At 38.7% G+C, this 27,501-nt stretch overlaps 2 protein-coding genes across 5 annotated transcripts; one reads left to right on the top strand and one right to left on the bottom strand.

The window, feature by feature from the left end:
• Positions 1 to 304: 304 nt before the first annotated feature.
• On the bottom strand, positions 305 to 13,234 carry traf2a (Tnf receptor-associated factor 2a). Of its 3 annotated transcripts, none has more exons than XM_073860862.1 (11): positions 13,085 to 13,234; positions 11,268 to 11,518; positions 10,852 to 10,930; positions 10,091 to 10,189; positions 9,837 to 9,998; positions 7,457 to 7,531; positions 6,971 to 7,045; positions 6,387 to 6,875; positions 5,862 to 6,039; positions 2,469 to 2,617; positions 305 to 2,254 (listed from the first exon to the last, which is right to left on the bottom strand). In XM_073860862.1, exons 2-11 carry the CDS (start codon positions 11,453 to 11,455, stop codon positions 2,036 to 2,038), a joined length of 1,713 nt encoding a protein of 570 aa, XP_073716963.1. In that variant the 5' UTR covers positions 11,456 to 11,518; positions 13,085 to 13,234; the 3' UTR covers positions 305 to 2,035. The 3 variants fall into 3 exon arrangements, with proteins under 3 accessions (XP_073716963.1, XP_055055218.2, XP_055055219.2); XM_055199243.2 differs by lacking the exon at positions 13,085 to 13,234 and adding an exon at positions 11,757 to 11,932; XM_055199244.2 differs by lacking the exon at positions 13,085 to 13,234 and adding an exon at positions 11,757 to 11,936 and having other exon boundaries at positions 2,197 to 2,332.
• Positions 12,135 to 23,808, top strand: trafd1 (TRAF-type zinc finger domain containing 1). 2 transcript variants are annotated; one of them, XM_055199245.2, is made up of 11 exons: positions 12,135 to 13,108; positions 13,360 to 13,397; positions 13,674 to 13,809; positions 15,840 to 15,893; positions 15,975 to 16,398; positions 16,532 to 16,887; positions 17,332 to 17,580; positions 20,083 to 20,206; positions 20,357 to 20,567; positions 21,730 to 21,790; positions 23,328 to 23,808. In XM_055199245.2, exons 2-11 carry the CDS (start codon positions 13,363 to 13,365, stop codon positions 23,364 to 23,366), a joined length of 1,689 nt encoding a protein of 562 aa, XP_055055220.2. In that variant the 5' UTR covers positions 12,135 to 13,108; positions 13,360 to 13,362; the 3' UTR covers positions 23,367 to 23,808. The 2 variants fall into 2 exon arrangements, with proteins under 2 accessions (XP_055055220.2, XP_055055222.2); XM_055199247.2 differs by having other exon boundaries at positions 12,135 to 13,149.
• The last annotated feature ends 3,693 nt before the right edge of the window (positions 23,809 to 27,501 follow it).

Here is a 27,501-nt window from a genome sequence, read left to right as displayed (position 1 = left end):
CATTGTTACTGCAGCTAAAGCTATGTATAGAAGCAGTTATGCTACAGAGGCACATCACTGAAGAACTATTCACAAAAATCTCATTGGGGCAAAAAGCAAGCTGGGCAATCTACAACGGTGAGATTTAGCAACGTAGACAGTTCCTTGAGAGAGAGGAAAAACCGGAAGATCTTTCGAAATTTCATTCCCTCAGAAGATTCTGCCAAATAGGAGGAGAACTTACCAAAGCCCAAAATGAACCCGAACACATTTTGAAACCGTCCCAGCAGGAAATAGTACATTTATTATTGATATAAATCTATAATATGTATATATTTATATATATTTATTTATATTTATGATTTATATTTGTTATATCCACAGCTACACCAGTCATAAAACTGGTGTATAGTGTATAGTTTATTTATTTATACTTAAACAATATGCCACACTCACACTTATAACTGTCATATACTGCATCTCAATCAACAGATTAAAAGGTAAAGCAATACAAATAAAATGTTGGTCTACAAAGTAAACCAATAATTTACAATATATGTCTTTTCTTCTCTATCAAAACATCTCATGCACAGAGAGGTTTTGATATCTGTGGGAACTGGTTTGAAAATAGGCTGGGTCGAGGTGCTTTGTTAGCATGAAGGCATCTTTAAAAAGCGTCTCGGACTCCGTTTACTGAAACAACTGGACCAAAAGGCTCACATGGAAGACGTACTGTATACTAAAAGCCCTTATGTAGAAGTTAGTGTCTAGTAATGCCTTCTTTTGAATCTTCTCATGGATTGCACTGATCCGATCTTAAAACTATCCCATTCCTTGTTTTCTAGAACATTTAACCTACGGTCTTTCCATGATAAAGACGACGGAAATCACCGACTAAGAGTTTTCAAACACCTGCTCGGATTTTACAGATCAGCACAGTCCAAAGCAAGTCGTATACATTTTAATGGCATCCGTTTGCCCAAAGCAGCACAATATCAAAAGTACACCCAAAAGACAGGAAAACATCAAAATGCTATTAAACATCAGCCTTTCCACATTACGATAAAGCACACGAGATTATCTGTCCTACTTACACTACCTCAAGATTCAAGGCTGCGTCTTTAGTTCCTGTATAACCGTATAGAAAAGGTGTTAGAAAAGAAAACGGATGATTCTAACACCAGCGTTGTTTTCTTCAACAGCGATTTACAATGAAACTGCCTTTGCTTGTCAGGCCCAGGGTTGAAACCTGGTCTGTTGCTAACTTGAATGTATCTTCCACAGATCCAACATGCAAACTAATACATCAAAGAACACCAAAAATGGAAACGAAGGCCAAAACACAGGACACACCTTCACGCGCACGACTCCTCGCTCACAAGCAGGTATTATCAAGGCCGAAAATTCCACGCTTTGGACTTTAGGGAATTCAAGCAATGTCCACCACTAACCAGAGAGAACCAACAAAATAAGGGATTCGAAAAGTTTGAGGCACACAATGCTAAAAGGGAATGTCGGAAGATGCCTACTGTATGCTTAAGAGTAACCAGTGACGTGAAGCAAGTTAACTACACAGTCACAAGATCATTCATCAGATTCCACGTCTGTCTACCCACGAAACATTCACTTACAGGTATCTCAAACGCTAAAGGAAATAGTGACTGCAACACAAGCCAAGCGCTTGGTAATGAAATGGCATCTATCTTGTGAAGAAAGTCTTCTTCTCAATCTCTATAAAAGGCAAGGTGCCGTATTTACGGCACAGGCAAGTAGTTACGTTACAATCAGAGCTATCGGCTCACTCAAAGAGAGCGAGCGTTCCCAAAGGGCGACTATATTGCAGTAAAACTGCACACGACTCTGGGAACAATTTTGGTACATAATGCAAAGTGGTATCCATCCCAGCGCAGTATCGCACTGGGTACCGGAGTCTCTTCGTGGCTCACAACAAGCGCGCCAAAGAGCTCAGGCCAAAGGACCGGGCATCAGGTAAGAAGTACTGCACGGGAACCCCTACAGGCTGGAGAAATGAGAATGGCGGAGCAGCAGCGACATCTTACAGGCCTGTGAGGTCAACAATGGCCTTGATGAAAATGGTGTCATCTCGGATGTAGGAGTTTTTGGAGTCTAGTTTAGAAAGAGGGCAGAAGAGGGGGCAGCCGCTGGCAATGTTCATGTCACTGACAGGCCTCTGGAAGGAGGAAGAGGAGATGTCTGGCCGGAAAGCATCGATGATGTGCTCTCGGTTGTTCTGATCCAGCAACATGAGGGTGACCTACAGATAAAAAGGGCCTGGTGAACTTTGAATTTGGACTGAATGTAGAAACCAATCATTCGTGGTTAAATGAGATTCCTAAATGTGATGAAAAAATTATAAAAGTCAACTAAAAACAGCACACAAACTTTATAACGATGATATCTCTTGAAATTTCAAGTATGAGAAATGGCCAAACTCACAATGTAAAGATCACACGGACAGTCAAACTGACCTTTTGATTGAAAGGCCACTTGAGCAAGGCATCACTGTGTCCCCTCATCACCACGAAGAACAGAGACAAGTGAGTACCACGTCCCGTCCCATCCCCATTCAGATAGATGCGTAAACACATCTTATAGCCATATTTGCTTGTGTAAAATGCTGAAAAACACAACAAGGTGCATCAGAAAGAGATTCCTCATGTCATGATTTTTATCTACAATACACAGTTCTGAAACTGATGCGCATTGCATGCAAAACCTCAAACAGTAAGGGAATGCACCAGATAATTTTGCTGATAAGTGCATATAAGGATGAAGGTTTGACAACTTTTGTTTAATGTCAACATTGTCAACGATAATGAAATTAAATCTTTTTAATGCAATTTAATGATTTTGTTTTTATACTTCGGAGTTGTCCATTAAAAATGTCTGTACTTTGGGAATATCACCTACTTTGGATGGGCATTCGGGTCAGAGCCTATACTGTACACTGAAAGGCCTAATGCTGTTTGTACTCAAAAAATCAAGTAATCGTGACTTAAATTTAGCATTTTGGAGAATTGGCATAGTGGAGAATTAAGTTCATTCTTTGATTGACAGAGTCAGTTCTGAATACCTTTCATTACACATTGTTATATAAAGTTAAATGACAATTTAAGTTCAGTTTTTATGAACACCAAGTTAACGCAATTGTTTAAGTACACTGTACAAACTCAGTCTATTTGGCCACCAAGTTAAGTGAACTTAAATATATAAGTTTTTGGGAAACCCATTACTTAATTTAATTGAGGCAACGAGATTACTTATTAAAATGAGTTCAGTCAACTTATCAGGGTTTTCAGTGTATTTATACTTTTTTGGCATGTTTTTAAGCGATTCCTATACAGTTGTTATCACAGACAGCCTTGCCATTTTTGTTTTCTTGAAATAATGTGTTCACACATGCGTATTATGTAAGGGATAATGTATAGGCAGCTGGTTGTTATAGCAAAAACAAGCCCAGACAGTTAAAGATTTAACGATTACCGGTTTAATGGTTAACCGCAATAAATATGGTTAACCATGCGGGTGTCACGGCTCAAAAACCATTTTCCAGCATCAACCAATTTCAGCAAAAACGTGAGACAAACAAATTCATTTACGTCTGCTCTCATGTGCTTGTGATGACAGTGGTTCACTGACTGAATTTAAATCCAAATAAAGTTTTGGAAAATCTAGTTATACTGACACATGTTTACTTAATATTTCTTTAGACAGAACCATCTATTCATTTTCCATTCAATGGTGTGATCTGATGAGTTTAAGGGCGCACTCACACTATCCAAACCAAACCGCGCTCGGGCGCGTTTGACCCCCAAAGCCTGGTTCGTTTGACTAGTGTGAGTGCTCTGTTCCGCGCCCGGGCGCGGATTGGTTAATCGCGCCGCGGCCGGGTTGCAGAGGTGGGCCGGAGCGCGGTTCACTTGGGCTCAGGCGTGGAAGGCTGTGGTGTGAGCGCAATCGCGCCCGAGCGTGATTCAAAAGGTGAAGACGTCAGTTGCGCGACCACACACCTTCATCTGCCTCCGTAAAACCTTTTGATGCGAGCAGCGGGGTTACTTGAATGTCCGCGCTGCGCACGTGACAGATCAACAAGCAATATGATGACATGTGAGAGGGCTGTCTGTAATCGCGCACCAAACGACTCCGAATAAAAAAACACAGACCTATTATTACGGTGGGTTCCAGTGTTCAGTGAGAGCTTTACTTCCTGCTTTTTTCAAAACAATCGCATCTTAATGACGAAAGCGCGCCCGGACTCGGATCGATAAAAGTACAGTGTGAGTGCGTGCACATGGGGGAAGTAGGGAGGGGTGACATTCGCGCTGGGGCATGGTTTGGTTTGGTTTGGATAATGTGAGTGCGCCCTAAAGCTCCTGTGCCGTGCAGCTTACTTCTGGGTTCTAAAGTACACCCGATTTCTCACAACATAAGCAGACAGATGACGTGCTGACTTGTAGAGTTCTAAATGTGTCGGCCCGACAACCCGACGGGACCCGCGGGTTCGGGTTAAAAATATAAGCAAATGAGTCAGGTCGGGTCAGACCTCGGGCTTAATCTTGAAAAAAAAAGTTTATTAATCATCGCTGCTGTTCACCGTAAAGAAAGTCTGGCTGCTGCGTGCAACGTGCATCATGGAGAGAGGCGAGGCAGACGTGACACCGCTGCGTGCACGCCTGTTGCCTCGAGAAGAAGATGGAGTTGGACAAAAGTAAACTTGCCGCAGGTGAATTCACCCGTTGCTGTGATTTTTATTTAAGGCATATTTATATAGACTATTTATATATTTTATGTTTATTGTGTCAGGTGTTTGTATTTATAAGAGGCGTGAACATTAAAGGTTGATTGAATTCCCATCTGCTGGTCATGATAATACGTGTATGAGAAGAAAAAAAGCTGAAGTGGGCGGCGGCGGGCCGGGTTCGGCCAGAAAATTTATGTTGTTGTTTCGGTTTACATTGGGTCCTGGATTTAAAGGCCACGGTCCGGGTCGGGTTGTAATTTTCAGGCCCGTTGAGAACTCTACTGACTTGTCCTGTGTTTTTATGAAAATCACACGTACCATGAATAATGTTATTTATTTGATATTTATGCAAACAAAAGTGTACTTACATGTAAAATAAATTTTAAATTTGGTTTTGCATCCGTATTTATTTTTGTACATTTCTCTACCGACAAGGTGATCAGAAACCAACACAAAGCAAAGGGTCTTATATCACACTAAAGGGGCTTATTTAACAATAAGAACCAGGCTGCATATACATTTCCTGCTTATTAAATGGCTATTTACCTCACAAGTAGGGTAAGGAACATTAATGTTGATTTGAAATATTTTATTTGCTCATTTTTAACGAATGCAGACCTTGCACGAGGAAAACCTTTTTACTTTCGGTTTAAGACAAGATGATGTAACAATACTGTAACACACGTTTTAGTTTAATCATTTGTAAATATAATAATCACATGCAGTATGTTATAAAACATTATTTATATTTAATTTTGTGTAATTAAACATTACCTGTCAAAATGATTTGCAGCATCCAAGTTACCTTGTGTTATTCGTTTTAAGCCATTGTTTTCTGGAAATAATAAACTTGCAAATGTCGCGACAATCAGAATCAAACATTCCAACGAGTCGTCTAATAATGTGGTCTATACGGTATTGTGCATTTCAGCTAATCTCACCCCTAAACAACATGAAATAAGAAAATAACCTATAGGTTATTAGCCTGAATAAGCTGCCACATAGACTGGACCGTTTGTGATTTATACCAGACATGAAATCAGACGACACGTAAACGTTCAATAACAATATGTTATTCATATATATATATATATATATATATATATATATATAAAATTACCAGACGAGAACATAGCTGGAGCACGGCCAGCTACAGCATCCTGTCTCTTCTTTGAGAAATCAGAGATCTTCCACACAAAGACGCCATCATAGGTGGCAGCAGACATCTCCCTCATCTTTGCCTCCATCTCCACGATGGAGAGATCCCTTAGGCCTACCGTTCTCTCCAACTGCCTTACCTGCACAAAGATTTATACGCAACAGGATTTAGCACCAAAAAAAAAATATAAACCTAATTTTTTTGTCAAAAAGTATTAAAAGGATATAGTTCAACCAAAAAATTCAACTCTGAACACAAAGGAAGATATGTTTGTAACCAAATCGTTTTTGCTCACCGTTGACTTCCATAGTAGATTTTTTTCTACTATGGAAGTCAATAGTGCTTTCTTGGTGTTTAGCAGAACAAAGACATTCGCAGTGATTTGTAACAACATGAGGGTAAGTCAATGATGATGGAATTTTACTTTTTTGGGTGAACTATCTGGTAAACTGTTATTTCCTGCTCTCATATCAGAAAACACTTCACCTTGTTATTAAGTAACTCAATCTTGTCCTGGTCAAGCCGGTGCTGGCGGTTATAGGCCTCCATGGTGGTTGCGGAGCGCTCCATCTCACGGTTGAGCACGCAGACAATGTTCTCGAAGGTGCTTATCTTCAGCTCCAGCTCCTGACAGCGTCGGCTGAGCTCCGCTACTTTGGTCTTCTCGCTATGTAGCTGCAGCTCCAAGGCTGCCCCAACAGCTGTTGGAAGAGGGGTGAAAGACGTACCCAGCGTTGGAGGCAGCGGTGCACAGGCCCCCTGCACGGGAGCCCCGGCTCCACTCAGCTGGCCCATCTTTAACTCCAGCTCCCGCAGAGACTGATGCAGCTCATGGATCTTGTGGCTGGCCAACTCCAGACTCTGAGGCTGCAGACTCTCCAGGTTTACCTTGATGCCCATAATGAAGTGCAGTAGGAGGTTCAGGTGCTCGTAGGAACAGGATTGCTCATGATCATGGATCTTCTCCTTTTCCACCTATGAGTAATCAGAGATGCTCAAGTCATTTGTTTAATCGAAAATGTAAGGACGCATTGATGGATTTAGGGCACAGCCAAAGGGAGTTTACATACCGTCATATCACAGCCTACAACGTGAAATCTGCAAGGTGTTCTGAACTTGCTGCAGATTTTAATGTGGTCCACATACTGTAGATGGAGAACGAAAATAAGGTCTAATGAATAAGTAAACCAGAAAAAACTGCAACTAGATACCAGACAATATGTGACCCTGGACCACAAAACCAGTCATAAGTAACACAGGTTTATTTGTATCAAATGTCAACAATACATTGTATGGGTCAAAATTATTGATTTTTATGCCAAAAATCATTAGGATATTAAGTAAAGATCACGTTCCATGAAGATATTTTGTACATTTCCCACCATAAATTTATAAAAAATTTATTTATCATCACTTGCCCCCTTAGATTCCAGATTTTTAACTAGTTGTGTCTTGGCCAAATATTGTCCTATCCTAACAAACCATACATCAATGGAAAGCTTTTTTATTCAACATGCATTACATATACAACTATTAGCAGCTTTAATGATACTTACTTTTTCTCTGGGAATTTTCTTCTTGGCACAGCCTTCACAAATCATCGGGTATTTAGGACAGATCTCATCATGGGCCTGAAAACCAACATTCATATCCTTTACCAGCACTGTCAAAGATCATACATTTCTGACCCTGTCAGCCAAATCCAGCCTTAAGTCTCTGAGATGAGGAGCATCAAAATTTAATTTCATTCATTGATTTAACTTTAAATCCACCCTTTGACACGGCCTTATCCCATCAGTATTAAAGGTGCAAAAGAATGCATTCAAATAATATGTTCAATTGTTCTCTTATATCTACATAGAAGGTATGAAACTTTATAAAGTGCAAAAATAATACAGAACCATTTTTACATCTCCATTTAAAACCCTAGTATTTGCCCTTAGAATGAAATGATCTACTTTTACCTTACTAGAAAAGGTCATGAATAATAATATAATAATGTGAGCTCTACTCTGATTGGCTGTTTCTCAAAGTGACTAATTTCAGTAACTCTTTGCTCTTTGTAAGCGGACCTTATGTTTGAGCCTGTTGCAAACTAAGATCCAGATTTTGAAGAATAATCAATTATTTTGAGATTGGAATTGGACGTTTCTGAGTTTTAAGTTTCTGTTTTTTCAGTATGGACTATGCAAAACTGTAAAGTCATAGCAGTAATTATGCCTAAATGTTAGTATATAGCATCAATTAGCTCAGAAGTCACAACTTGGTTTTTGGCATTATAACTAGGGCTGCACAATTAATATCATGCGATTGTCACGCACATCTCGTCAGTAAAGCAGGTTCCTTGATTAGTAGTAAATCGCCATCAGCTGCTTTCAGATGGAGTGGCATGTACTACACAGAGCCATAGTTCACTGAACAGCTAGGCAATATTGCATTCATAATCGCAGGTGATTCGTCCGCGATTATGAATGCGATATTTCACAGCTTGTCAGATGCGCTGACAATCGCATGCGATTAATCATGCAGCCCTAATTGTAACAACATTGTAATAAATGTAATTTGGGTGCGTACATCTCGACTGTAACATCTCGAATACGGGACACCTAAGTTTGTATTAATATTGTTGATGTAAATTTAAATCTATCACTACAAACTATATATCGTTGGAAAGGTCTAAGCCTCTAGAATAGACATTTCAACAGTGTTTTATAAAATAAATTATGTAGGGAGAGTAATTGATTCATTTATGAAGAGAGTGTGCCTCAAAACATTTATTTTCTGATAAATGTCACTGTCCCACCAGCAGGACGCCTTCATTTACTTCAATGTTTGCATATGAATTCTTATCTAATCATGACAAACTCTATATTGTTTGAAAGCTCCAAGAGTGTAGATTTAACTCAATAGGGTGGGGTGACGCATAAAAGGTTAATTAGGTCATTCAAAAAATTATAATAATACTAATACGCCGCAAAAAAGGCCGTCAAGTGCATCTCAAAGAATAGCGCGGATGCCTTTTCACGCCGCGAGCGGGCACGAAATGAGAAAGACGTGGTCCGTCATGTCTGGAGGATAGCCAGTTGATAAAACACGTGTCCATGAGAACTGTAAGTGGACTTATGTTTTGGGTTTATTTAAGCCTGTTATTGTATTAGTCTATAGTTCTTGCAAATTTAAAGTAAGTTAGCTGGTGATTCTGTTGTTTGAGCAACCTGCTAGCTAGGTTTCACGTGCCTGTTGATTAGATATAATTGTTTAGCGCTCTTTCTCATGCTATTTAGGTGCATTATTTACATGCTACAGTAGTTACACTCCTTTAAGATAATGTCATTAATAGTGGAAAATAATCCGTTTTTAAAATGTTTGTGCTATCTATCATTGTTCGCCAGACGTTCTGCTTCAATTTGTGTTTATAACCCCTTAGTTTCACTTCATCACGCAGCTCTTCCTGTTAGAGGTAAAACATTTAATTCATTAATAATCTAGTATGTGTTCATTTTCTGTCATAGTTTCTTCAAAATTAAGTTTTGAGTGTTTTAAATAAAAAAAATTATTTTCATCATGACGCGTATGCCCCGCCCTTTTAATTACCACACCCCCCCGGTCCCGCCCAACCCTACCACCTTAACTAAGAAATTTTCTGCGGGAAACCCTGATATTTCATTACCATTTACAAAACTCTTATTCATCTTATTCATTCTCAACACCTTTAAAGATATCAAGGTTATTTTATTAAAGAATGTTCTTAACATTATGTAGGATGATTTTTGTAGAAAACAGTAAATCACAAAAAGTTACTTTAGATGGGTTTTTACAGAGTGGGTCACAAATTGAAATAGTTTTGAAAACTGAATAAAGGACACATTTTAAAAATTGTTTCAATATGCTTTTATGGGAAAAGTAATTACTTGAACATTTACAAAAATGTTTTACCTTAATGTTTTTGAAATGAAAAGGCTCCTTGCAGTATTTACAATTCAGGGTCCTTTCCGGGCATTCTCTCTCATTGTGCCGCTCAAGTTCATTAGCTCTCAGAAGCTCTTTGCATAATGGACAGGGTAGGATCCTAAATTCACACTTTCCCTCATGATTCGCCTTTGAAAGATGACAACCAGTTAATATGCTATGACATTACCATTCAAGAATTAAAAGTTAGCTTATTAGAAAATGTCAAATATGTTAAGTACCTCATATTCTTTGATGGTGCCTGTCCAACTGCATTCCTCATTGATGCAAACAGCTTCAAGAGCTTCAACTTCTCTCTTGGCCGCATTATCAGGAAATGCCTGCAAGAAATTGCAAACAGTAAAATCACCTTTAAACTTTCATGCATTTCATTGCTAGCAGAGAAGAACAGTATACTTTAAAGGCGGGGTGCGTGATTTGTGAAAACCACTATAAAAAGGGAGTCGAGACGATTATCAAAACACACTTGTAGCCAATCAGCAGTGGGACGTGGGGACGTGTCTACTATCCAACATTGTTGCCTGGGTTGCATATGTGTGGGTCGGCCCGATCAAAAAAAGGTCCAGATTCTATTGGGGGAGGGTTTGTTTAGGTAATTTCAAATGTCAACCTTGGCTTGGAGATCATGCACCCCGCCTTTAAATTGAACAATCTTGAAGAGATAAACTTCACGTGGCTCAGATGGGAGACCATTGCATAATTGGCACAAAGGTCGATTCCCAGGTAGCTTGAATGTAGTTTTTTTTTTTATGTGCATGTCAAATTGGAGAATGTATTTGATTTTATGAAATCATACACACTTTAAAAGCTATGATATACATTTTAACACAAGACATTTCCCTTTTTAAAACATTTATTGTGGAAAATACTGTCCTCAAACACCACTATCTGTAGGAAAGCAGTAGTTACAATAAACTTTTTAAGAAAGGCAAATTCTCCTTTGTGTGTTTCGAGAATTTAAAAGTGAAAACAAAGAACTTACACAGCCTTGTTTCAAAATTGATGTTGGCTCTTCAAAGATATCCTCTTTTATACAGGCACTGCATTTCTGTGGTCCAGAGCTGCAACAGAAAACAAAAAGGTTTCATGCATGCATAAGAAACACATGCATGCAGTACAAAGGCACACCACATAGAAAAGCCTTTAACAATAGCTGAAGCTATAAAGAAGACATCTAAACCTGTCTTGGCTACATTGTACTTTACAGCTAGCCCAGTTGAGCAAGCAACCGAAACTAACCTGACAGGCCCCGTTTATTTATGTTGCCCGGTATGAATCAACGTTTACGACTTGTTTACCCATAAAATAAACCATAAAACGGCACGGAAGGCCTGACAGGTCGTATTCATCTTTTGTGGTGTCGTGTCAGGTGGGCCATCCGGACTGAATCACGCTTACCTCACTGCTTTATTAAAACAATATGAACAAAAACGGTGTCCGCACTGCGCTTGAAACGGTCTCCTGAGGATTTTCTGACAGATATTGCACAGATGCTTGTCCTCCAGCTTGTTGGCGAGTATTTTTTTGGGGAAGCCAGGTTTGTTGCCTTCTAATGAAGATGGTGGTGAGGGATCCTGTGCAGCCATTATGCCCAAGCGCGCATGTGACCAGGCTCCGGAGAAGAGACGCGGATATTTCTACACATTTCACTGAAAGGGGTTATAAACAAATGTTTCTTCGTAAGAACCTTTGGATGTGACACATAACTTAATCCGTATAGTTATACAAATCCAGGCAAGGTGTAATTTTGACCAAGGAACGTCAACAATAACAAAATATGACCGTCATCGCGATAACGATTGACGGTACCATGTTAACGTTACTGCTTTTGTCCGAGTAAATCCATAATAATAAATAGTGCTACATATTAAATGACATATGTCCTACCATATTATGGTCCAGCGAACATTATAAAACCTTCTGCAGTAATATGAAACATTTTTTTTTCAAATATATTTAGCGTTCTTGCTGTAAGTAGTCATAAGTATGATGGTCATAATTCATTATTATTTATAGTGTCGCTCAGAAATGTGAATAACGGTAGGCGTCGTGCTTGCCAGTTGATCATTAATGATTGTTGTCCACTAGGGGGCGATAAAATGTTTGAAGCTGGAAACGGCAATGCACTGCGTAAAAAACTAATTAAAAGTCATTTTTTCGGGGAGTATATTTGCACACCATTTGCTGTTATTAACACTACATGTTTGAGTAAAAAGCATCAAAATAATAAGACTATACAAAATGGAGAAAACATTAAAATTGGTTACGTTTTTTTTTTTTCAAAATTCTTTGACAAAAGGGTCAACTATACATATCAACATGAAGATGATAGTTGGTCCCATCTTGTAAATGATTACAGCAATAATTTTCCTGGGTCTCAAATGTGTGCATGTTTTGTGCGTAAATCTGCCAAATTGATTCTTTCCAAAGCTGAGCGTCGATTTTCTCCAAACAAAACATTCAAACAAAATCTTTACCATTTCTATTTCATAATAGTTTGGAATAAAGGGCTAAGATATACATTGACCTAGGACGGACATTCTATATGCATGTAAATACAATATCACCATGAGTTTACTACATTTATATTTTTTTAACTATGACCATGCTATAATATTAACAGTGCATTGTTGTTGCCATTAAATTATTAAAACACTACAGAATAGACTAAAGATTCCCGTAACTACAAATGTCAACGAATGAAGAGCTTTTAAAACATACTATGATGTATCTTTTCGCTCTACTATTTTATTAAAGCTACTTTTGTGCAGCGTCTCGGTCTTTTATTTTGAAAAATGAATTATTTCGCACACTCAACAGCTGTCATCGTTGCTGTTTTCACGGATACTGCCGCTTGTTGATACTGTGTCACGAAACGAAAGCTGAGTGATAATTGCGATAGTCGACACATTATTATTTCTGGCCAGTAGTACTTTATTAATAGTTTTGTGTAGATTTACACAGGCCTTTGACTTGAGTCTCATGGCCGAGTACTGTAATTAGTTTTAGCTAACCAGCAGTGGAATCTGAGATATTTAGCAACGCAACCGGCATGTAGTAGATATTAAAAACCAAGCCACGATAGCTCTTTAAAACCTTGGTGCCTTTTCTGATGTTTTGTTTTCAGAATACTGTTGAATATCTTAACATCTTTGAATTATAATTTTACACTACATCTTGGACCGAAAATACGGACGAAAACTACTGTCACTTACCTCTCTGCAAAACTGCTGCTTCAAGTAAGTTAACATCAGTCGATTACAAGCTTCACTAAAATAAGGTAACTTTCTAAATAAATGTAAAAAAAACCGCCCATAAATGTCTTTATTTAGATTTTTTTTTTTTTTGAATAACCAGTATACTATTTTGTTTTTATTCGGTGTTATTTTCCTTCACGTTATATTATTTAAGAAGCTGGAGTCAGAAACTTGATCGGATAATTTTGCCGTTAAGTACAACTTTGCATAATCGGTTTCCTCTTTCCTCACAGGCTATGGCCGAAGAAAACACCCAATTTTGCAGTAACTGGTAAGATAGTTTAAAGTAATGTCTTGTAGTTTCGTTTAAGAAGAAAACTAATTGCTTTCGCTTATGCGCATTCCCAGTCCCTCCCATCAACCCTTGTACAGCAGTGCGCCACTTATTATGAAACCTAGTATAGCCTTTGAAGAGATGCTTGTATAGATTGACTTGCAGTAAACCTATTACATAGACATTAATGTCTTGCTTTGGTACATAATGGTCTATAAATCAGTCTGCAACCTGTCAACCAACTATCTTTGACAATCCTGTCTGTCTCTCAAGCAAACATGACATTCCAGAAGCCAACTTCACTACACATGAGATTCACTGTCGGAGGAACATTTCTCTATGTGATGTGTGCCAGGAGCCTTTCCCTCGCGCTGAACTTGTGCAGCACAAAGAGATGGATCATGCAAAGGTACAGTCCAGTAGTGATGTATTCATCCACGGCTCTATACTGTATGGGATAATGTCCTTATGGACATTAAGGTGTGGTTTCCCAGACAGGGTTTACATTTATCCAGTGCTAGGCCTTAGTTATATTAGGACATTTAAGTAGTTTTTACAAACAAAACTTACAAAATCAATACTGGTGTGCTTCTTGAGACAAAACAATGGCACTGATATATGTTAAGATATGCTAGTACTAAGTGCTTCTAAATGAAGGCAGCTCAAACATGCATTTTAGTCTGGGACTAGGATAAGCCCTGTCCGGGAAACCGCCCGTAAATGAATAGTTCACCCAAATATAAAAAGTTCTTTAAGTCAAACACAAACTAATATTTATTTTTGGTAACACTTTTACAGATTGGTAATAATTGGGTAATGTTATGGTAATACATGCGCCAGTGGTCTCCAACAGTGCCCGCTTGCACCAGGTTGCCCGTACAGAGTATGTGAGTTGCCCGTCAAAGCACATTCTAATAACTAATAGCCTCAATTTGAATATTTATTTATTTATTTATTTTATATTTTTATATTAGCTTGGCATTCTGGTGAGAGAATAATGAGAGATTTTTTTAATCTTTGGGTGAACCATTCCTTTAATCAAAGCATTTAACTGTTGTTGAATTAACCCTTTTCTAAGCCCCGCCCTCCTCAGTTACTGTTGCTACGCCTGTCAAGCTTTCGCACCTGGCAAATCTATTACAGTATGTATACACCGGTGTCAGACATCCAAGGACATAATAAGTCATATTTGGCGAACAGGTGAAATATCTGAGAGAGCAAGACAAAAGGAACTGCAGTATGCATTTGAGGAATATATCCACGACATAATATGCAACCGACTAGAGAATAATTTTATCAAAATTGAAGCTAAAGCCTGTAGGTCTCAGTGCAAGCAGCAGCTGCCCATATGCTGACCATTCAAATGGAAAACACACAAATTGAGGATTTATTTTGGGATACTCAGGGGTAAGCCGCCTATTAACAAAATGCTAAACTATTTTTTAAAGTACAGTACTATGCAAAAGTCTAAGGCCACCATGCCACAGTTAGATTTGTTGTTTTTGCAATGTTATAGTGTATATAATTGTTTTTCATTCTCTTTAATAGAACACATCCAGAAATACAGGAAATGTGTATAGTATTAAAAACAGCATAAAAGTGTAAGCTGAAATGCCAAGTTTTTAGGGTAAACTCCCCTTCCACTTGAGCAATACCAGGAAACTGCAGGGTCTCTTAAACCTAAATAAAATTAAATCCTAATTTCTCACTTTAAAGAAATGAGTCTATTTATTTCATTCTGCTCAAAAACGCTCAAGATGTGTTTAGTGCCAAGAGAGGTCACACTAAACACCAACGATGCCTAAAAAAGACATTTAGTCCTGAAGATTTAATTTTTTATTTTATTTTGTACGTATCTCCTGTATTTTCAGTATCTTATTAAAAAGAATGAAAAATAAATATGGATGGACAATAAAACTTCTAAAACAACAAGTCTGGTGGTGGTGGCCCAAGACTTTTGCACAGTACTGTATGTCAGTCAGTGTTCGTCTTGACTTTAATCGTCTTATTTTATGTTTAAATATATGCATTATGAACAAAGAACCGTCATTATTTGCAAGCAATGATGTAATGAGTTAGCTAGCCAGCTAACAACAGCATGCTCTTACATTGGAGCAAACGTATGTGTTTTTGTTAATCCTGTCGATATTTAGTTGTGAATTCCACACTGCTTGATTCACGTCCGACATTTTGGTTTTTTTTTTGGAAAAAATCCACCACCCCGTCCAAACTCTTAGATAACCGGATATCAAATTACACAATCCATATTCACATTGCTTCGGCATGTTTCCCTCGCTCGAAAGCTTGTCAGACCCCTGCGGCTAGTTACGGGTGCTAAACCACGAGTGGCGGTTTTCGGGCTTGGCTTAGCAAAGGGTCAATTGTTTGAATTGTCATCCTTTAAAATATACATTCTCTCAAATAAAAATCCTTTCACAGGAACAATGCAAATGTGGCTTAAAGGTAGAGAAGAGGTTCATGGAGACTCATCAGGTACAGTTGTGCTACATCAAAAGTATTTTTGTAATGGATGTCTCTTATAGACCTATTAACGGCCATCTTTGTCTTTCTTAGAGGTCAGAGTGCAGTCAGCGATTGGTCCCGTGTCAGTTCTGCGATCTGGAGCTGGCCTTCTGTCAGTCAAAAGAGCACGAAGAGTACTGCGGGACCCGCACCGAGCCCTGCCTGGTCTGCAAGTGTAACGTTATGCTGAGAGAGCGAGACGTCCATCCAGCCCTGTGCGGTAGCCTGACTCCCCCTCAGGAGAGGCACAGTGGTAGGGCAGGGTCCCAGTCTCCTGGAGCATGGTTTGAGACTCACTCCATCCATAACTTGTTGAGGGCCCAGGAGAGGAGCCACAATAATAACAACACTGGGGCAGCAGACCGCCGGGGCCCACCAAGACCTTTAGAGGACAGACTTCACAATAGCACCAGAGGAACAGTGTGGGCAGGAACCCGGAGAAACACAGAAACGAGCCACAATGAATTTGCTTATTGTATGTATTAATTTGGCTGATTTTTATTTATTTACAGTAAATATGACTATTAACTGTATTTTATAGGAGGATTTGCACAGTAGGGACAGGATGCTGGCACATTTTTTAACCTTCCCCTCGCTCGTTTCCTCAGTGCTGGATCAGGAAGCAGAGCTGGGAAACAACAACAACAGTCTGCTGTGGTCACTCGGCCAGATGCCAGACTACGACTCCTCCAGTCTGGACTACATGCTGGCCCTCAGCCTGCAAAGTGAAGGTGACTTGGAGGACCCTGGGTGTCAGGAGGGTGTGTGGACCGATGTGTGGGACAATCGGCTGGGAAGGACACCAGCCCATAGCAATCTGGCTCCCTCCAGCACTAACAACAACAGCACTGCAGCTCCCCCGAAAACCAATACGGCCCCAGCACATAGCCCTTCGTCAAGCATCATGCTTCCTTGCGAGTTCTGTGAAGAACTCTTTCCGGAAGACGATCTTATCTTGCATCAGGTGGGCGCTGAGGCATCAGTTATCCCATCACAATACACTTTCCCTCTTGACTTGATATTTAATCCGGGCCTCTTGTGTCTAAATACTCTAGGGACAGCTGTGAAGTTGCATAGGCCGTACTTAAACATCTTAATAGAAAGGGCAACCGTAGATGTTTCATTTTATAGGTGTTGAGCTATATTTTTCATAGGAAGCTATTGTCATGTTGAATTTCCCTCTCTGTTTTTTCTTAATGTGTGTCCATTGTGTCGTATAATTTGCTTCCATGGGAACCTCATCAGATTTCAGCCCTGTAGCTTCTCCCACAGGCCCAGCCCTGATCAGATTTATTTTTGTATTTTTTGAAACCATAGATATGGGGTTTGATATAAGGGTTGGAAATGTATATGATTTAATGAATTTGGATTTTAACAAATTATTATAATTTTTCTCTATGTCTTATAGACTGGCTGCAGCCCTGCCTCTGCTATTGCTTCGTTCAGTAAACAGGCTCCCTCCCTTCACTATGAAGATGTCATCACTCACGACGCTGGTCATGTCATTCCTCCTCGCACATCCAGTCCACCCACCCTGCCCCTTTCTGTTTCTCCACTCTCATACAGTTCCTCCTCCAGCCCTGTTGAGGGCGACGTGCTCATTCCTTGTGAGTTTTGTGGAGTTGCCTTAGAAGAGAATGTGCTCTTTCACCATCAGGTATGACAGCTAATGTCATGTAATGTAATGCTTTTAATAACACTACGTTTATTTTGCGATAACATATTTACCTTTGATTTGTAAGAGAGAATATATTTTTATTTAATATACAGTACTGTGCAAAAGTCTTAGGCCACCATACTACCATTAGATGTGTTGTTTTTTTAATTGTATAGTGATCATATATAATTATTTCTCAGTCTCTTAATTAGAATACAACCAGAAAATACAGGAAATATGTATGTAGTATTAAAAACTGTATAAAAATATAAGATGAAGTGTCAAGTATTAAAGGCACACTCCATTTTTTTTTTTTAAATATGGTCATTTTCCAGCTCCCCTAGAGTTAAACATTTAATTCTTACCGTTTTGGAATCCATTCAGCTGATCTCCTGGTCTGGTGCTAGCCTTTTTAGCATAGCTTAGCACAATCCATTGAATCCTATTAGACCATTAGCATCATGCTAAAAATAACCAAAGAGTTTCAATATTTTTCCTATTTAAAACTTGACTCTTCTTTAGTTACATTGTGTACTAAGGCAGACGCAAAATTAAAAGTTGCGATTTTCTAGGCATATATGGCTAGGAACTATACTCTCATTCTGGCGTAATTATCAAGGACTTTGCTGCTGTAACATGTCTGCAGGAGGCGCAATGATATTACGCAGCAGCCGAAAATAGTCCCCTTAGTAACTTTCAATAGCAGGGGACTATTTTCGGGCACTGCGTAGTATCGCTGCGCCTGCTGCCGCCATGTTGCATCAGCAGAGTCGTTGATTATTGCGCCAGTTTGAGAGTATAGTTCCTAGCCATATACGCCTAGAAAATTGCAACTTTTAATTTTTTGTCGGCCTTGGTGCACGATGTAGCTACAGAAGAGTGAAGCTTTAAAGATAAAGAATATCAAAACTTTTTGGTTGTTTTTAGCGCGATGCTGATTGTCTGGTCGGATTCGGTGGATTGTGCTAAGCTATGCTAAAAGTGCTAGCGCCAGACCCGGAGATCGGCTGAATGGATTCCAAAAGGGTAAGAATCAAATGTTTAACTCTAGGGGGGTTAAAAATGAGGATATTTTCAAAAAAAGTGTAATGTCCCTTTAAGGGTCAACTCGGCTTCGACTTGAGCAATAGCAGGCAACTTCTAATCAAATGACTTCAGGACTTCAGTCTCCTCAAAAAAGCTCAAGATGTGTTTTCGTGCCGAGAGAGGTCTCACATAATACTGACTAATGCCTGAAGAAGACATTTACTTCTGAAAATTGTTTTGTTTTGAATTATTTTGTGTACATATTTCCTTTATTTCTTCCTGAAAAATAAATATAGATGGCCATTAAATCTTAGCTAAAACAACAAAGCTGGTGGTGGTGGCCTAATGCAGGGTTTACACCAAACGCGTTTTGGGCGTCAAAATCTAGTTTTCCGCTTGAACACTTTGAATCCATTCGCGCGTGTAGAGCGGAGTAGACGCGCGGAAAAAGCAAGCATTTGACGCGCGTCCGAGGCAAAATCCGCTTCTTGTGGGAGGGGCAACTGCTGTGCGAGTGTCTGTTTGCAAGATGACTGATGTTGATTGTGCATTTATCAAGAGAGTTACCAGTTTGTATTGGGTAACCTTACTATAGGGGGAAAATAAACGGCGCGGGTCGATAAACGTCACGTGACTCAAAAGTGAAGTGTGTATTACAACTTACCAGGTTGCCCAAAGTCCTTACTGACACTCTTCCAAGCGAGGTCCTTTTTATTCCTGTCTCCTAATAGAAATAACAACTTGTGTCATATAGCTCCGAGTGACTGCTTGAGTGAGTGACTCTGGGCGGGGCTGCCACCACAGCAGCAGGCAGGCTCCTGATTGGTTAACGCGGCGCGAAATTCCGCCAAAGTTCAAATTTTTCAACTCGGGTGTCAGCCGCAAATTCGCGTGAAACGCAAAATGCACAATAGCACCATTCGCGCGTACCGCTCACAACGCTCAATTCGCGCGAGCTTCACGCGCGAATGAGGCGGAAACGCGTCTTCCGCTCCGCGCCGAACGCCTCTTCCGCGCCGCGGGACCTACAGACGCGCGTCAACGCGTCTGCACATTGACTTAACATTGAAATCACTCGCGCTTCACGCCTCTACCACGGTTGGTGTAAACGTACCATAAGGCTTTTGCACGGTACTGTATAATACCACCAAAAACATTTGCATAAAATCATTATTTGCAATATTTATTTATTTATTTATTAATTATTTGCATAAAATTTCTTCTGGTTACTTGTGGATTTTCTTAACATGGGTTGAAGTTAAAATTACTTTAAACTGACATTACAAAATCATACCCGACAGCTCAGATTATAAATCAGTATTATATAAGATTGCAATTGTGAATCGAGATAAAGTACAGAGTTTTGATTTGCTGTTAGCTAGTATGTGTTAATGCTTTTGTAAATGAGGAGTCAAAATTGAATTGAGCTCTTCATGTGCTCATGTTGAAACTCTTTAATCTTTTTATACCATGCAGGATAAGTGTGATGTCCGGCCTCAGACAGCTTATTTAATAGATGGAGTGTCTCCACGGAAACCACACCACCAAGACGCCCCTGAAAAGAGATCTCCTGAGAGGCAGAGGAGGGTGAGACATCAAGGTGAGACTCCAAAATAAACACATTTCATTGTATCATTAATCACCTTTATAATGCACTTCCCTTGTTGGTTGTACAAAAAAGTATACGGGTGTGCTTCCTTGCAGTTTTCTTATTTCTTTAACAGTAAATAATCAGTACATCTTTTTGCAGCCGACCCGGGTAAGGAGCTTTTTCAGCCGACAGCTCAGGGGTGGCAGAAAGACTCCTCAGGTTTGGACCAATGGAAGCCCTCAGCCTATGGTTACACCAAGAACACAAATGCTGAGCAGCAGGTGAAGAGCAGGAACCAGAGGCGCAAAGTTGTTGAGGCTAATGCTGTACTGGGTGATAGCCTAAGGCCCCATACTGCAGCAACTTCTGGGTATGCTTATAACTATATTCTTTCTGGTTCTCGGATCTGAGAGGCTTTTTTCAGTGATGCAATATTACACCTTATTTCAACCAACACTATATCAACATGTATCCTGATGGTTATATGAGGAGGTTTCCTGGACTTATCCTAGTCCCAGAATAAAATGCATGTTTGAACTGTGTTAATTTAAAAACACCTTATTCTGACATATCTTAACATATATCAGTGCAGTTGTTTTGTCTCAAGATGACACCAGTATTGTTTTTTGTAAAAACTACTTAAATGTCCTAATATAACTAAGGTAACCTGTCGTACTGGACTTCGGATTCATGGTGGAAGGAATTAGTTCCACACAAAAGATGCTTTTAAAGACACTCCGTTATTGTTTTTGATTAATCTACACAGTTGTGTCGTCGAACTGTTTTATAAATGCAATATCAGTCTCATAGTCAGTGTTGGGGGTAACCCATTACAAGTAACGCGCATTACGTAATAATATTACTTTTCTGAAGTAACAAGTAAAGTAACGCATTACTTTATAAATGTACACATTAATATTTTAGTTACTTTTTTTAAAAAGTAATGTGAGTTCATTTTCAGTTTAATTAATTCAATTTAAAAATAAAATAATGTACTGAATTAAACTGAACAGATTAACGTAGAATTACGCCCTCTGTGCGCCTGAGCGGGAACAGTTTGTGTCAGAAACGGAGATGGCAGGCCAGAGCTTGACATTTTTGCAATCATAAAAAACACCTGCAAGGCCTAAAAGAGATCAAGCCTCAGCCAAGTAAGAAAAAATAACTTAAAAGTAACATAAGCATTACTTTCCATGAAAAGTAACTAAGTAACGCAATTAGTTACTTTTTTGGGGAGTAACCTAATATTGTAATGCATTACTTTTAAAAGTAACTTTCCCCAACACTGCTCATAGTCATGTGATAGCCTCCGGCCTAACCACAGCTGTGCTGATAAAAACCTATATTACACTCCTACCCGAGCGATGTTGCTTTATAATGTTATGTTTGCTTTGTATGATAGTAAAACAGTGTATCCTAGTGTTCTGGTACAGAAAGTATTTCCAGTATAGACATATAGGGTGAAAAGTTAAATTTCAATGAAACAAATTACATTTAAACACATTTTTTGTTGTTTTTCTACACCATGACAGACCTCCTCACAGAGAAAGACTGGAAGTTCGAAGGAGTGAGAAAAATGCAGAGACACCAAAGGTTTATATATATCTACATTGTTATTGATTTACAAAATTAAAGGGATAGTTCACCCAAAAATAAAATTTATGTCATTATTTAGGGCTGCATAATGATTAATCGTGACTAATTGTTTGCAGAATAAAAGTTTTTGTTTACATTATATATGTCTGTGTACTGTGTATAATAATAATTTATATGTATATAAATATATTAGTTTTTTTCAATGGAGTTTCAAAGGACTATAAACAATCCCAAACGAGGCATATGGGTCTTATCTAGTGAAACGATTGTCATTTTTGACAAGAAAAATAAAAAATATGCTCTTTTAAACCACAACTTTTTGTCTAGGTCCGGTCCAGCGCGACCTTACGTAAATGCGTGGTGACGTAGGGAGGTCACGTGTTACATATATAAAACGCAAATTTGCGGACGATTGTAAACAATAAACCGGCACAAAGACATTAATTAGTATCAGTTGACATACAACAATGTAGGAACGGTCCTCTTTCAACACACTTGTAAACACTGGGGCAAAGTTTCGCGTTCGTCCTCTGTGACCTCTTGACGTCATGACGTATTGCGTGGGGTCACGCTGGCGCATCACGACCGGATCTAGACGAGAAGTTGTGGTTTAAAAGTGCATACCCTCCATTCTTCTTGTCAAAAATGACAATCGTTTCGCTAGACAAGACCCTTATGCCTCGTTTGGGATCTTTAATAGTCCTTTGAAACTCCGTTGAAAAAAACTGTTAAATGTTGAGTTAAGTATTAAATGTTGGGCTCTATTAAAGTCCATTACAATGAGAAAATTCCTGCAATGTTTTCCTCAAAAAACATAATTTCTTCTCGACTAAACAAAGAAAGACATCAACATTTTGGTTGACATGGTGGTGAGTAAATTATCTGGACTTTTCTTTTAAGAAAATGGAATATTCCTTTAAGGGAGTGTCTTGCGTGTATTTTGTGAACGTGAGCGTCTCTTTTATCATAAGCGGTTTTAACGCGTGTGCCACAGGCACTTATTTTGACAAAACACGTGAGGCACATGGTTCACATGACGCAACAAACATACATTATGAAAACGCAGGAAACACACATGACACTCCGAACACTTATTTTGAATTTGCGCCCCTCGGATGAGCAGTCACGAGCCGCCACTGCAATTAATCGTTATGCAGCCCTATTATTGACTCACCCTCAGGATGTTTCAAGCCTTTATAAATTTCTTTGTTCTGATGAACACAAAGGAAGATATTTATAATCAAGCAGAAAACTGAAGTACCACTGACTTTTATAGTAGGAAAAACAAATACTATGGAAGTCAATTGTGCTCAAAAACTGTTCGGTTACAATCCAATCCTTGCTCAAAATATCTTCCTTTTTTTGTTCATCAGAACAAGGAAATTCATACAGGTCTGTAACAACATAAGGGCGAGTAAATGTTCTCAGAATTTTCATTTTTGGGTGAACTATCCCTCTAAGTCGTTTGCATAGAAGACAGGCATGTTGATGCAGCCATTATAATTGCAGTATATTTCATCTCTTTTTCTTTCAGGTGCCTAAAAAACATAATGTTGAGAAAGAGGAGGAATAGAGGATCAACCAAACCTTTGGCTCAAATTTGTTACCGTTGTTTATATTGTGTATGTCTTTGGCTTGTAAATGTATTTGTTTGGTTGCACTAGTTTTTCCTTCTTTTTCTATGGTGATTGTATGTCATTTTAAATGTTTATGATTTAGGCTTTTTAATATTTCAATCTTTCAAAGACATACTTAGAGAAATTGTTTATTTTATTGTTAAATGCAGTTCAAATATGCTTGTATAAAAATGGCATTCTTTTGGATCCTGGCAGTTTTTGCAGTGTACTGTTATAAAAAAAATCATATTGTGAATATTTGAGAATTGTTTGACCATTCGGTTGTAAGCCTGTCTCTATGGTCTTTTTTAATTGGCTACATTGTTTTTGATCACGTAACCATCACATGTCTTTACAATAAAAAGTGGGACATCAGTCCCAGTGATTTGCTTTCTCTTATCCCAGCCTGCGCTGTAATCAATGAGCAATTCAACAGTCAATAGTTCATATGATCTCATCTTTATCACACATTTGTTGACATGCACCCTGTACTCAACGAGCCAATATGATGGTCCCTAAAGTCGATGTGTCTACAGAGGGGTTGTGAAATAAATATACACTATGTACTGCATGTATGTATATAATCTATACCACTAATTAAAAAACAGCAAAAAAGTAGTACTTGCTGGTAATCTGTATATGATTGATGAATAATGCAATAAACACACACACAGTATTTGGTAGATTATTAAAATAAAAGTATACAAAAAAATGTATGTAACATTTTTGGCTAAAATGAGTTTTAAATATCACATACAGTAATTTTAAATCAGTCTCAAGTCTCATTTATTTATATAGCCCTTTCCACTACAACGTAGACCAAAGGACTGTACAACTAAAAACAAGAAAAAGCATACAAAAATACAATAGAGAATCAAGAATTAAAAGAGACAGAATACAAATAAGTTTTCACACGTATTTTAAAAACATCAACTGACGGTGCAGATCTAATATCAGGAGGCAAACTATCCACAACCTAGGGCCAACGACTGAAAACGCTCGATCCCCTTTCGTCTTAAGATGAGTTCTTGGAACATAGAGTAGTAAGCAATTAAAAGACCTTTGAGATCTACCAGAGTTCTTAACCACCAAATACTTGATATATTCGGGGGCCAACTCATGAACAGCTTTGTAAACATATAACAGAACCTTATACTGTATCCGATATTTCACAGGGAGCCAATGGAGCATTTTCAGAACTGGTGTAATATGCTCCCTTTTCTTAGTACCAGTAAGAAGCCTCGCTGCAGCGTTTTGAACCAGCTGCAATTTTGAAATAAGAGATTGACTGATGCATATATATAAAGCATTACAGCGTGAGGAAATGAATGCGTGAATCACTGTTTCCAGATCAGGAAGAGACAAAAAAGATTTTAATTTCGCAATAGTCCTTAACTGAAAAAAAAACAATTTTTTACCACATTTTTAATCTGATGGTCAAACATAAGTGCAGAGTCAAAAATTACACCTAAATTTCTTATTTTAGGCTGAACATATGTTTCCCATATACCTAGAAAATCGGTTAAACCAATGTCGTCCTTCTTCATCCCAAACACCGTGACCTCAGACTTGCTTGCATTTAACTGCAGGCAATTTTGCTCTAACCAAGTAGTCACCTCCTTTAAACAAGCAACCAGGGATAAAGTAGGGCTTGATCCTCCAGCTCCAATCGGTAAGTTAATCTGAATGTCGTCGGCATATAGGTGATAAAATATACCAAATTTCATACAAATTTGGCCTAAAGGCAACAAAAATAAAGAAAAAATAATAGGACCCAGAATTGAACCCTGAGGTACTCCACAATCAAGAGAAGCTGGCCCGGAGGAAAAATCCCCAACCCTGATACAGATTGAACGCCCCCTTAAATATGAGGAAAACCATTTTAAAACCGTCCCTCTCAGCCCTACAACGTGTTGCAGACGATTAATAAGAATATTGTGATCAATTAAATCAAAAGCAGCACTAAGATCCAACATAATTAGAGCCCCAGCATTACCTGAATCTGCAATAAGTAATAGATCATTTGAGACTCGCAGTAAAGCTGATTCAGTACTGTGTCCTGCCCGACTGAAAGACATCTAACACCTCATTTATAGCCAAATAAGAATTTAACTGAGATAAAACTACCTTTTAAAAAATTTTAGAGATACAAGGAAGCTTTGAAATGGGCCGATAATTTGTAAAATCCAACGGTGATCAGTGATCACCAACCATTTTCATGGAGATCTGCCCACTTTTGATCCAACCCTGCTTCAGCACACCTGTCTCTAATTCTTAGGTAGCTGTGAAAAGCTTGATTAGCAGGTGTGTTTGATTAGGTTTGCAAGATCTCCAGGAACAGGGTTGGTTACCACTGTTTTAGATGTGTGTCATGTTATCATGATAGCTCTTCGTAGTTAATATAATTTCAGCAGTTTCTGCAAAGTAATATACAACGTCAAATAAAGTAAAGTTTTTATTTTAGGGAACACAGGCTTTGTAGTTCAGTCCAGTGTGGATGAGACAGCAGTTAGTTGGACAGGTGGGACGTTTGTATGTTCGAACACGTAATATACATTGTTGAGTATAAAATAAGTCACAAGTTTTTGTTCATTACTGTTGTACTAAGCTTTATTTGCTTTTGTGTTTCATAATGATGAAAAAAATTCTTCAGGGCCCTTATTAAAAAAATTGCTCAACGTGAAAAGGAATCATGGAAAGGAACATCATGTTGTGGATTTGTGCTTTGGTAATCGTTCATCCAATCGTTCAGACTTCAGGAAGAGCTGCTGTCAGCAATAAACTCCCATCATTGTTAAGGATGAACAATGATTTTGCTTTTCACCTATAGACGGGTTGCACGGCGACATCACTAACTGGTTGCGCGCACAACCGAGAGGCAGAAAGAAGAGACCTGCATTGTGTTGTATGCTAGTGGTGTCTGTAAGTCAAAATGCCAAGGAATTGTTGCGTGGAAAATGGTACCAACAGAGTCAGTGCTGGGTGCCTGATGTTAACATACCAGTAGATGCGACTATTACGTTACTAGCATTATAATTATAACATTATAATTCATACATGTATCACAGTAACACTGCAAAAATAAAGACAGAAAAACAGATCCAACTAAAATCAAGTCTTATTTATATACAAACAATAAAGAACGCTTCAATAATTAAGGTTGTTGCAGTAGCAGATCAGCTCACCAATCTGGCTTTCTGCCTCTTGGATGCGCGCGCACCCTGCAATGTTTGTAAACTTGCAACCCCTCTATACAAGAGGCTTGTGGGAATGCCCGAGTATCAGTCCAAAAATATTTTCTTCTCTCCATTCAGTGTGTCCATGGTCCTTTCTGAGCTGACTGTAGGAGCTGGTGGTGACACTAAACATCAGCTTCTCAATGGCTTTGGGTATAACAGCTCCTTTTTTAGTACTGATGAAATGCATTTAAATAAATAAAATGATAATGATAATGAAGTCTTTGTCTTTTGTTATTCTAATGTAATTTCTGCTATCACGCATGTGCCACAAATTATTACCCAGCCCCAGTCTACACAAGGTGATTATTTATATAACTGTCGGCTCTGGACAACAAAATGTAAAAAAAATTTATTTTTACGCAAGGACAAAAAACCTGAATCTGTTGTATTGTCATATCTGTGTGCTAAAATCCCCAGTGTTGAATGAATACTGCTGGGTGTATATATTGTCTCAAAAGTATATACTGGGTATATATATTGTCTCAAAAGCAACACTGAGTTAAAAGCTGCTATCTGTAACTATTTTCTATTACCATCTCTGTTTGAAACCTAAAAATGCAGTTTACATATCGAGTTATTTTTCTAGGTTTAGATGTTGGCGGTTTAATTTAAAGTCACCATTATGGTGATCAGTGTTTGCTTTAGTTGGGCTAGACTCTTGGCTACTAAGTGTGTTTTAAAGGGACACAAGGCAGCATTTTTATGTTAATAAATCATCTTTGTAAGTCGGTATATGGTTAAATGACTCATTACATGACGAATGAAGACTCTCTCGCCCGCCCCTACCGTCTGTAGGAAGAATACCCCACTTGCAAGTTCGCTGTATCCGACCCGGTGTCCTTCAGTCTCGTAT

The sequence above is a fragment of the Misgurnus anguillicaudatus genome, chromosome 22 (genome assembly GCF_027580225.2).
Source record: "Misgurnus anguillicaudatus chromosome 22, ASM2758022v2, whole genome shotgun sequence".
In the NCBI taxonomy this organism is placed as follows: Eukaryota; Metazoa; Chordata; class Actinopteri; order Cypriniformes; family Cobitidae; genus Misgurnus; species Misgurnus anguillicaudatus.
This window is presented reverse-complemented; position numbering and strand designations above follow the sequence as displayed.